Source organism: Medicago truncatula, chromosome 3, assembly GCF_003473485.1.
Source record: "Medicago truncatula cultivar Jemalong A17 chromosome 3, MtrunA17r5.0-ANR, whole genome shotgun sequence".
Lineage (NCBI taxonomy): Eukaryota > Viridiplantae > Streptophyta > Magnoliopsida > Fabales > Fabaceae > Medicago > Medicago truncatula.
This window is the reverse complement of record NC_053044.1, coordinates 51,931,478-51,943,751: the sequence shown is the minus strand read 5'-3', so window position 1 is coordinate 51,943,751 and position 12,274 is coordinate 51,931,478. Positions and strand designations below refer to the sequence as shown.

The window sequence follows — 12,274 nt, the reverse complement described above, 5'->3', positions numbered from 1 at the left end:
GATATTTGTACAACCACTTTTGTACAACTTTCTCTCTCATACTCACATTATCTTTTTATTCTCTCTCTTCCTTTTTCTCTATCCATTGTTATTGACCAATGAGAAGAAAAAATAACAAGATTGTCACAAAAGTTGTATTAAAAGAGTTGTTCAAATAACACTACTCAAAAGTTAAGAGTGTGAAAATTGTAAGGAATATGTTAAGTAGTGCAGTTAATTTCTCAAAAGTTTAAAAAAATTTCATTTTTAACTTAATTTTTTTTTTTTACTTCGTTGACTGGTTCTCCACGATACTAATAAGCATGATCCAAATAAACATAATAAATTATATTCAGATTATAATTTTATAAATTTAACTGTTACCATTACTTTTTTTTAGGGGTTTTGTCATCGGTATTAATTTCAATCTACTCGTTTCATTTATCTAAAAGAAGGTTTTATATTTATCTCGTCTCTATTCTATTCATCAAAGATTACAAAGTTTCTACTCAACTTCTCTTTTATTTCCCTTCTCTCTTATTTTTCTCTTCATTGTTTCTCTATTTGACACTCAAACAAAGTGTTAATTTTATTTTATTTTTGACTTGTAGCCTAGTGGTTGAAGCTTACACATTTTAAATGTAGAGAAATGGGATGTTCGAGGTTCGAACCACGACCCCTACATATATTATACATTTGTCCCTACTGAGCTAAACTCATAGGGGCTAAACAAAAGTGTTAATCTATTAGTTCAAATTAGTCATTCTCATCCAAATTTTTAGTAGCTGTTTGTTTCATGGATTCAAAATTTATCACCTATAAAAGGTGATATTGGGAAGGTTTGTTTTCTTTGTGAAAATACTTTGTTTTATTTATTAAAATGTGTTTGTTTTAACTTGCTGACGAGAAGAACACGGACTTTTAAAGCGATTAACTGTTGCCGAAAGGGAAAAAATAATATTTAAAGATTATGCATTTCATGAGACAATGAAGATGACATTTTCATTGTTTAAAAAATGCAATGCAACGTTCCATTAGTTTTAGCTCAATCGGTAAAATGTCGAAATTGTTAAGCCCGACTTTTTGATTGGGGTTCAAACTTCAACACCTCCACTCTATGTGTGTGAGTTTATGATGACTTTGTCATTTCTTCTATGTACAAAATAAAATGCAATGCAACTGTTTACTCCAATAGTCTCTTTTTTTTTTTGTTGAGGCCGATGATTGAACCCCGGACCTTGCACGTATTATGCAGCTAAGTTACGAGGACATAGTCTCTTTTCTTTTTAGGGTTAATGGTGCTTTAACCCCCTGTAATATAGTTCATTTTTGGTTTTTCCCCCTCAAATTTTTTATTTTTATTTTTTCCCCTGTAATTTTTTTTTTTTTTGGAATACCCCCTGTAAATTTTTATTTTTTTGGAATACCCCCCTAATAGATCATAAAAAAACGACTTTATTTTTTTTTGCAGAATTTTTTCGTAAAAAAAAAAAAATTTATAGGGGGTAAATCAAAAAAATTATTTTACAGGGGGAAAATAAAAAACGACCTATATTACAGGGGGTAAAGCACAATTAACCCTTCTTTTTATTAACAAATAAAACTAACACAAATTATAGAAAATGAAAATAAAAATATTTTTACAAAATCAATGATCCATTATTATTTTATAAACGCGATCCCAATTTTCTTTTCTTTCTAAAATGACCCATTATTTTTTATGGTTATACAAATATTTTTTTGAAGGAATGGTTATACAAATATTACCATTCTTTTGTTTTTTGTTTCAAAATCATTTCTCAATTGATAAAAGTTATATTTTTGAAGGAAAAAGTTATATTAAAATTGCCCTTGTTGATCAAAAGTAATCTCTTATAGTATTTTGTAAAAGTTATATCATTTCTTATTTTTTACTAAAAAATGAAAATTTACAGTAGTATTAAATTTATTATTTCTATTATTTTTTCAAACTTATCCTCTGAGAGAATTACATTATATCTACCATAATATTTGTTTTTTTGACAATCTACCATAATGTTTATTGTTAGTTACAGAAGAAGATATACAATAATTATTGATATTTTCGTAGTAAAAAAATAATTGATACAGATGAAAATTTGAATCCTATACTTTAGAGACAAGATAACATGTCACTAGAGTGAGCCCTTTCCCGAGGTCGGAGACCCATGAAGCTTTAAAAGCAGTGAGTTGCTAACCACCAAGATGGAGCTCATAGCCATTAGTCCTCCTGTGATGATTAAATAAATATCAAAGGTAACAAACAAGAAATAACCATTTGTCCGCTGACAGAGAAAATATATTCGAAAAACGATATGGTAGGGTGTGTGCAGAAAATATATGAAGAAAAACTGAAAGTACGGTACGAAAATAGAGCTTTATATGCCCCGCTGTAACATAAAAATAAATTAGTGGTACAAGGTTGCTCACCTGAAAGTGAAGGTGTCATAGCAAAGTCAAATTGGGGAAGTAACACTCCAGCAGCAATGGGAATGGCAATAACATTGTATGCTACTGCCCAGGACAAATTTTGGTAAACTTTTGCCATCGTTGCCTGTGCTAGGTCCAATGCGTCAATAACCTGTCCGTTAAAAAGTCAGGAAACAAAAGGACGGAAAGCCATATATGGTGGCTGGTGTTCCAAGTATGCAGTCTTAACAGAACCACGAGGGTTTATGTAGAAGTACCACACTATAAACTAAAGAATGAAAAAGAAACTTAATGACACTTAATGAATCCCAGACATCATAATGACATACCTGTGAAATTTTGTTGCCCAGAAGTATGATGGATGCTGCATCTGAGGCAGCATTCTCTTGAGCTTCATTCTGCAGAGCGATCCCAACATCAGCTGCAGCCAAAGAGGGTGCATCATTTATCCCATCACCTACCTTAGAGAAGGAGAGAGAAAACATTTCTTAGTAAAACACCATTTTCCATTCAATATTCATTGATAGATGCACTTTAATAAAAATCCTGTGTGATGCTTATGCTTATAGCAAAAGCATTTCAAAGTGCAGCTGATCCATTGTCGTGCTATTCAAAGAAGAGCAACCATAAGCATCATAACATCAAAAATAAAAATAGAAAGAAATCCAATTATTTAGTGTAACAGATGCAAGCAATGTTTAAGACCAGATTCATTATCACTTTATGGTAGTATTGGCATATATTACAGATAGAATGACAATCTGTTTTGCTCTATCTGGTTCCACTTTAATCAGTGAAACCAAAATGTACGACATTTATAATGCATGTTGGTCCGAGTGAAGAGGAGCTTGGTTTCCATGACGCCAAGTGTTCAGTTTTGTGAATGAAAAAATAGGCATTGGGAGAGCTTTCACCCTTGTATGGGTCTACCCGGCACAACTTGGATTAGTTGGGGTCCAATATGACTTTCAGATACCAATGGTCTAGACCGACAAAAAAGTGTACTGTCTTTTTTATATCATGGACATTTATGTTCTACTTTTAATATGCAACTTATATGTGCTACTCTGTCTTGTTCTAACCTGTCTACTAAACCTACCCTACATTAGAACCTTTTTATCATAACAAGATTCTCTACTTAGCTAGAGAGAGTTACAAAGATAGTTTCTTTTTATGTGGAGGCGTTGGGGGTATAGCTTCATCATACCATCGCAACATGATGTCCAGCAGCTTTTAGAGATGAAATGAATGCAGATTTCTGCTGCGGAGACAAGGATGCTTTGACAAAATCATTTTCAATCCCAACAGTCTCTGCGATTGTTGCAACTGCCTCTTCCCTGTCTCCTGATAAGAGGACCGTTTTAATTCCCTTCTTCTTGAGCCTTGCAATAAAGACAACAAAGTCAGCCGGAAAATGCACCCACCAAGCATTAGAAAACAACAAAACACACTTGATGTTAGCAAGTACTTCAAATAAACGTGGTATGAAATCCAGAGCGAAGTGTAGATTTGAATGGTCAAACTTTAGCAAATAGTCCTAAATCTTAAAAGGAAATAATGATAGCAAGTACATACAATTTAATGCAATGCCCATGTCACAAGGAGAAATGTAAAACGGTTTTGTTAGGTGGCCTAGTTCAACTAAAATATCTACATATACTTATTACAAATGAATATAGTGATGTGAATGGTAAACTCGGCTCGAAGCAAAAAAAAACTTTATAAACTTTCTCCGAGGAGAATGGGCAGTCAGAAAAAACTGCGTGCGCATATAACAAGAGGAAGATACAAAAAAGCACTGATAAAAAAATTCCAGTTTAGGGATAATTATTAGTTTATTAACTCCAACAGTAGTTACTCATTAACCATATATTGAACATCATTAACCAATAACCAGTTGGGTGGTTCCAAGATAGTCAAAATATTTTTATCAGATTTCTCTCTTGCAATTTACAAGGGATTAACAAATGGGTAAGAAAAGGGTGCATCATTAAATTTGAGCTTGAAGTAAAGGCTACTAAAAAATGCACTGCTCCTCTTTCTGGAAAAGAGAACCAATTTCACATATGGCCAGAAAGAGGAAGCAGTGTATTACTTACCTAAAATGAGTTGTAATTCTGAGGAGCACATAAAGAAAAATATAAGCACCTCATTACAGTAGATTCAGCATCTTCACGCACGATGTCAGATATGGCAATAGCACCAATGATGCCTTCTCCTTCACGTCCAACGTAGACAACTGTTTTCGAATACTTCGAAGATGATGTACTCGACGAATGATTCATCAAAGCACGTTCAAGATTCATCAAATCAGATGGGTTCATTCTAGTATTGAAACGCTCATGGACCCATTCTAAAGACCCCACCGCAACCAAACGCCCATCTATCTCTGCCAAGGTTCCAAAACCTGGTTCAACTATCTGTCCTTTTGTGGGTGGAAGGACCAACTCTAATGACTCAGCTTTATTAATAATAGCCTTTGCTATTGGATGAGATGCAGTTTTCTCCACTGCCGCAGCAATGTGAAGAATTTCTGACTCTCCATAATGAATAGAGCCAATGGCAGAAACAACTGGTTTTCCCCTGGTAAGGGTTCCTGTCTGAAAGTTTGGTGTTAGAAAATTTTCATCCTTTTCGTTTTTGAGATAAATGATGGTCAATGTTCAAAGTTGGAAGAGCATTCGGATTATCTTTAAATAATTAATCGTGTTCATTTATTATGTATCCTATAAGCTATATATTACACTATACTACAGGATCCCATATAGATTGAATCAATAAGGCAAACATGAGAAGTGAGTCACTGACTTACATACTTACATTTCTTCTCTCAAATTCTGAATGTTATCAATTGTCATTGGTTCAAATCTTGACATACTACACAACCCTAATCTTAAAAAAAAATGTTCTGGCTCAATGATATTGCTGAATCATAAGTAATTAGTATGTTGAACGTAAACTCCAACTTATTTTAAAGGAAAATAAACATGGATCAGACTGACAATATTTTCTGTTATTTGAAAAGTATATATTTATTTAGTCTGAAAAAATTTTAATGAAGGAATAAATCATCAAAGATTAATGTAAATATTTTTTAATTATGATATGTATGAATATACTACAAACTTTGAACAGTGTTTTCTTTAAGAAATACAAGCTACTAAATTCATAAAATAGGTGTAAGATTGATTTTGATTAACTGACATTCGTGCCAATGTATCCAGATTCTATTACAGACACATACACAGCATACATACATATACATACATATATATGTAAATATTTGTGATTCTGTATGAAGAGGAGAGAAAAAGATACCAGTCCATGAACGTCAAATTTACCTTGTCTAGAGCAATATAATTTACACCAGCCAAGCGTTCTAGTACATCCCCTCCTCTGATAAGAAGTCCCTTTTTTGCCCCTGGTCATTGCAAAGACGGTTAAGTTAAATGGAAAATGAAATGAGAAAATATCTTAATGTCATTCAATTTTTCAAGGAAGGGAATCTGGAAAACTGTAAATTGGATATAATAATTCGATATTTGAGGAATGAGCAGGTTTGTCGCCATAAGAGTGATGTGATACATTTAATGTATGTATTCACAGTTCAAGTAAAACTCATCTAAATTTACTAAATGCAGAAGGCATAAATAAAGTACCAAGTGAGGTGCCAACTAGGATTGCTGTTGGTGTGGCAAGACCCAATGCACAAGGACAAGAAACAACCTACAAAAGGAAACACTAGTTGTAAAAAAATTAACTCGAAACTAAAGTACAAAACCAAAATCCGGCTTTATCCTGCATGAACTTTCCTTTCTTAAAAACTTGACCTTCTTTCATGCATTCATTTGTGACCCCAAATGTTCTTTTCCTCTTTCATTTATGCATTTTGTGATCGACTGGTAAAGTCAGTTTCATATAGATCACAATATCTGAGATTTTACCGATTTGAAAGTCCAAATTGATAGCTGTTTACATTAGCTCAAGATTTCTAAGAAAAATGGTATGCAAGGTTTTGTCCAGCATGTCCTGAACAACAACAGAAGCTGAAATCCAGTAAAATAGGAGTGCTCCATGCTCAAGAAATGGCAAAGGAAGGACACACCCATGTAGTATTAACCACGAACTTGAAGCACAAAAAACAAGTCAGGGGATCCAAGTTTAGAATTACTTACCAAAACATCTACAGAGAGTTTTAAACTCAAAAGCAGAGGATCTCCTTCCGGGCCCGCAATATCATTGAGCAAAACATCAGGAAATATGTGTGTTCCAGCAAAATACCTAGAGACGAATGCAATAATAAGTTTGTTAACGTTAATAGGTAAGATGAACCATCCATGATGCCTGCTTTATTACTTGATTTTCTTTCATTGATTTGTACAGTTTCCATATTTCCTTATTTTAATTTTTTGGTTTTGCAGCATATTTTATAATTCAACTATAATAATTAATATTGTCAATGAACACCTAATTCCTCCAAGTGCTTTGATAGCAACCTGGAAAATGTTCTTGTATATGTCAGTTGGCAGATGTATTTAACTAAGGGTCTTCCCTAAAAACAACTTTGAGATCTTATTTGTAAGATGGGAATGAAAGATATCCATCGACCAACTAGAGGAAAAATATTGTATTATTACCTGATTTTCTTTCCAGGGTTTTCACTCATTAATTTGTACCGTTTCTTTATTTCCTTGTTATATGTACAAAACTGTGTTTCTTAATTTTATGGTTTTAAGACAGATTTTATTTACATAATTCTCGAATAGTTAATAAAATTTATCGTCCTCAAAATTGTAACTGTTATTTGTACTTCTTCAATAATTAGAAATAATAATCAGATTTCATCCTTTTTCTTCCAAGTAAATCTTCTACTTTTCTACTTGGGAAAATTATAATCATAAATTCCAGCAAGAATCTAAGAAGCTTGGCCACTAACATAGGCATGGGACACAGCTAATTGTCATTTCAAGTGGCGGGGCTACGTAAGTTGGATTACATCAATAATGTCATAGTAAATTAGTATTAGCTAGGGGTATATCAAATAAACAACAGCATTTGGGACCAACTTTAAAAAATCATAACCAGATCAGCTAAAACAATTTGTATGTAAATATAAGTGCTTACCAAAATGCAAATGTTGCTGCTGACAGAGCCATTATGCTAAATACAAATGGCCCTGCTATTGAATCTGCAAGCCTTTGTACAGGTGCTTCACGCGATTGAGCATCCTCGACCTATATTTCACCAGATAATGCTGTAATATTGTAGAAACTTTACAAATGTTTGATTTTCATGTCTCAAAATATCAACATAATCATCACAATCCTGAAAAATGTTAGTTGAGAACATAGAGATCAACAGAATGAAAATTAGGAAATTTATTTGAACATCCTTCTCTAACAATGGACCAGGGGTATCCGAAGTTAGGGGGAGCAAGATTAAAATACAATGATTTCTTCCCCGGAAATTGGAGACTGGTCTCTCCCACCCTAAACTGACTGACCAACTAAGTGTGTATTTGAATTGGCGCTTCCAACCTCTATTTCGAGGACCTCCTTTTGTTACTTATTTGTTGAGTGGCCATTGGTATTCACACTGCTGCAGTTTGGAAGGGTGGTAAATGGCAACCTATTTCCGAAAAGGCCATCATGCCTCCATCTACCTCCAGGCCTCTATTTATAACAACCTAACTAATTAACTACTCTAATAACTTTAAAGGTCTGCTCTTAACTAACAAGTCCTAACTAACTTGGGATAAGTTGATTTCTTGGTTCCATCCTTATTTCTCTTGTTGCCAGCCTTCTTAATTTACGGTTGGTTGCTAAGCCATTACAGAAGATGGGATACTAACCATGCGTACAATCTTGGATATCATTGTGTTGGAGCCAGTCGAAGAAGATTCAATCCTTAAGGGACCATCCTGAAATAGAAATTTGTTGGCAAATGAAATAGATTAATGATTGCCTTCCCGGTCAAAGGGACAAAAATCAAAATGTCAGATGTGCACCACCTGTAAATTTAGTGAGACAGCATAAAATTCAATATTGATTTCAAAGTCATACCCAGTTTATAGTTCCTGCTGAAACTGTAAGGCCTTCCTCCTTAAAAACAGGAAGTGATTCTCCTGTAAGCATGGATTCGTCCACAACGCTTCTTCCTGCAATGACCCTTCCCTGTCCAGATGTTTATAATGTTAGCGAGCAATACCGTGTGAACCAACAAGATTCATCATTTATTCCATCTTAAATCATGATGGGATGCCTCATGTTCAAAGTTAAACGTTTGCATTACTGTTTTCTAAGGCAATGCTAATATTATAGGTCACCGGTGGAAGATTGAGCCCACTGTAGGTACTTCAGATGCATTTAAAGTTTAAACCTTATTTCAGGTACCACACATATAGCTTTAAATAAATTAACATAAACAGAGTTTCACCAACAGTCTGAAAGGCTCACATCTATAGGGATAGTTTCTCCAGGCAACACCAACACCGAATCTCCTACTCGAATATCATCAGTTGGAACTTCCACACAAATTGCGTCTGAGCTAAGCACACTGTCAGTAGATGGGGAACCTTCTGATGATGTAATGACAAGTCTTGACTGAGTAGATATTAGCGACTGGAAAAACATTCACCCCAGCAAATTCATGTAAGACAAAATAATTAAACCAACTTATAAAATATGACCGCAAAAAACACTGCTAGTCTTTAAATTCAAACCATAATATGATGCTTAATACTCATAGAAACCTTTTTTTTTTCCTTTAACCAATATTCCAGTTCTTGGGTTACTAGTTTTTCTGAGAAATAACGATTTATCAGAAAATGGAAGAAATGAAAGTTGAAATGAGATTGATTTTTTTTAAATGGAACACCATCACAATCTCTTATTTATGCTGCGGCTTCCAAAGGTCGTATAATCATCAAAGGGGAATGTCTTATTAGAACAACAGTCTATCCCAACATTGTTTGAGCAGTTAGCCTTCCAAAGACTCAAGTCTCATCAACCAGCCTAATGATGTACTATCAAACTGTGCCTACGAAATGTGCAACAATTTGTTCTTGTAAACACAAAATTGGTTCCAGATCACAAATGATCAGGTATAGAAGTCGACACAGGGATATTTTTTAAGGAATATAATCTTACAGAGATCACAAATACAAAAAAAAAAAGTTTTACATTTAGGAAAAGAGATCAATTATGATATTCAATAAATAGACTTTTCGATTAAAATAAGGATGCCAAAAGATGGAAGAAGATTTAAAAAAATGTTCTAAGAAGGACTAAGAATACATAAAAGGCAACGATTTTCTTGAAAACTTATTTCGTGAAATATTATCAAACGAAAGAGATGAACCGCATTGCTACTTACAAGAAGTTCATTCATATCACTAGATGCCTGAATCCTTGCCTTTTCTTCTAGAGAACGTCCTAGAAGCACGAAACCAAGAAGCATGACCTGCATGCTAAAAGACAAAATCCTTATATGAGGAGCTTGTTATCAACATAAATATTTGAAATGGCAGTAAAGATGGTGAAGTTAATGGTTATTATATCTAAACAGGCAAAATCCCTAGCCAAGTTGAGTAGTAGTTTGCTCTTGCTTGACTTAAAAAAGCAAATTCTCGAATGGAAAATAATGAGACATTTGAAAGTAAAGAAAGTCACCGGTTCATCAAAGAATGACGCATCCCATGCCAGCTCTGGGTTAAGTAGTGAGATCTATAACACAGATGAAGTTCGAATTAACAACACATAAAAAATAAAAAATAAAACCGAAATTTCACTGACTTGTAACTTATTGTAACACTCAAATCCCACATAGAATCTCACCGAGCTGATGATGAAAGCAGCTATTGAACCAAATCCCACGAGAGAGTTCATATTTGGCGATCCTTTCTTAAAAGCAAGTAGGCCATCAAAGAGTAAATCTGCAACATTTCCGCCAGTTTATTGCGGTTAAAAAATTGTAACACTGTGATTAACTTCAAATTATTAAGGAATATATCCCAGTATGGGCAAGACTACAATCTGAAATAAAATTGTCTTCAAATTTTTAAATACATTAAGAATTTAAAGAGTTTGTTTGCTAACTAGTACCCTAAAAAACCAAAAATAGCAACTTTTAATATATAAAATTTCATTTGTATAGAAGTAATTAAAACGGTTATTAAACAAAAATCATTAATAAATGTTATTTTCTCTATCAAGATATTAATAAACCCTTAACTGAAAAGAAAAATGTATTAGTTAATACTTAAAACATGGTTGTTCAAAAGATGTATATTTAAACAAGGGAGAGAAACAAACTAACCTTTTCCTGGTCCCAATAGAGCACCCAAAGCTAAACCACCTTTCACATATGAATTATGAAGAAATTCCCAAAACGGTCCTACAAAAGGAAAAGCAAGTTATGTTCAAGTCTCTGAATTTCGTTACAAAATGAACTTGCTGTATTTACTTGTGTTTCAGGTAAGATCATGCTTGGAGAAACAGCTAAATTAAACACTTATGCATAAGCGCTTATTTGCGTTAAACAATTTCTATAACAAGATAAAACAAAGTCAAACAATTTTTTATATAAGTTGTTTTCATAAGCTCTCTGCTCTCCTGCAAGGCTTATGAAAATAAGCTTAAGTAACATGTCATAAGTTGTCTCATACGTTCTTACTTCAGTAAATATATAAGCTCAAAAAACTCAATCCAAACACATCCTAAATTTGAAGTTGAAAATTACCATGAGCAATGTGAATTCCTAAAGAATGAAAAATGTGTGAAGCATGCGAACCACAGCACAGTGCAACCAAAGTCCAAGCAAAAGCAACACGGTTACGACTCTTAGCAAGAAGTTCCTCTTTCTTCTTCACCAACTCCTTCCACTTCCTCACATTCTCCGAAACTCCTAAACCCGATTCTCTCCTCTTCGTCGGAAACCCGCATCCCGTCAATCTCCGAGCAAGTCCATCCGCAACGCTGGTAGATTCCTCTTCGAGCTTTTTAAGCTTAACAGCAGCGGTTTCAGTCAACATGTTGACAACTACAGAGTCAACTCGATCGTCGGAGGAGAGAATGGTTTTGACTCGGGAGACGCACCCGCCGCACATCATTCCGGTGACGTCAAGCAGAACTGGAGAGTCTTTGGTCTGTGTTTGAGCTTGAAGAAGAAATGATTCCGATTCTGATTCCGGTGAACGAATTTCGGTGCTGAAGGTGTTTGATACGGATAAAAGTGGCCGGAGAATTTTACGGCGGTGGTTGTTGCGGTTGCGACGGCGTTTAGTGGGAAGCAGAGAAATGAAGTGGCGGTCATGGTTGAGATTGAATGCGTAATTGAAACGGAAGTTAGGTGGAGAGGAGAGAGAAAGAGTTAGCAGATTAGACGCCATTATCGGAGGTTGTAATTGTAAACGTGAACCACTAAAATTCTTTCATGTTACATGATGTTGTGATATTCTGACTAAGAAGAAGATAGAAGTGGTGTTCGTTAGATGCTGGTAATCTAGTGGTAGCACCGTGCTATCACGTGACTTCTCTGTTTTTTTTTATTCCTTTTTAAATAAATCATTTTGTTTTCCGCTTAATTTGCAAATTATGATAAGACTGGTGCTAGTCACACCCAAAAAAAAAAACAAGTTACACCTCAGAATGACTAATATACCCCTAAATTGAACATAAGTAAACTTAATTTACATTAATCTAAATTGAATAAGTAAACTGAATTTACATTAACTCAACATAAGTAAACTTAATTTACATTAACCTAGATTGATTAAACTAAATTTACATTAACCTAGATTGAACATAACTAAACTAAATTTACATTAACTTAAATTGAACATAAGTAA

At 34.1% G+C, this 12,274-nt stretch overlaps 1 protein-coding gene across 2 annotated transcripts; it reads right to left on the bottom strand.

Annotated features, from left to right (window-relative positions):
- Positions 1-1,936: 1,936 nt before the first annotated feature.
- On the bottom strand, positions 1,937-11,938 carry LOC11428787 (copper-transporting ATPase PAA2, chloroplastic). Of its 2 annotated transcripts, XM_003603170.4 has the most exons (17): positions 11,167-11,936; positions 10,744-10,821; positions 10,263-10,360; positions 10,098-10,151; positions 9,802-9,888; positions 8,883-9,047; positions 8,490-8,600; positions 8,279-8,347; positions 7,552-7,661; positions 6,603-6,708; positions 6,087-6,153; positions 5,769-5,848; positions 4,576-5,027; positions 3,635-3,809; positions 2,757-2,888; positions 2,428-2,578; positions 1,937-2,227 (listed from the first exon to the last, which is right to left on the bottom strand). In XM_003603170.4, the coding sequence occupies exons 1-17, from the start codon at positions 11,813-11,815 to the stop codon at positions 2,133-2,135; spliced, it is 2,679 nt and encodes an 892-aa protein (XP_003603218.1). In that variant the 5' UTR covers positions 11,816-11,936; the 3' UTR covers positions 1,937-2,132. The 2 variants fall into 2 exon arrangements, 1 of the variants encoding a protein (XP_003603218.1); XR_003010408.2 differs by lacking the exon at positions 1,937-2,227 and having other exon boundaries at positions 2,438-2,578; positions 2,757-2,884; positions 11,167-11,938.
- Between the last annotated feature and the right edge of the window lie 336 nt (positions 11,939-12,274).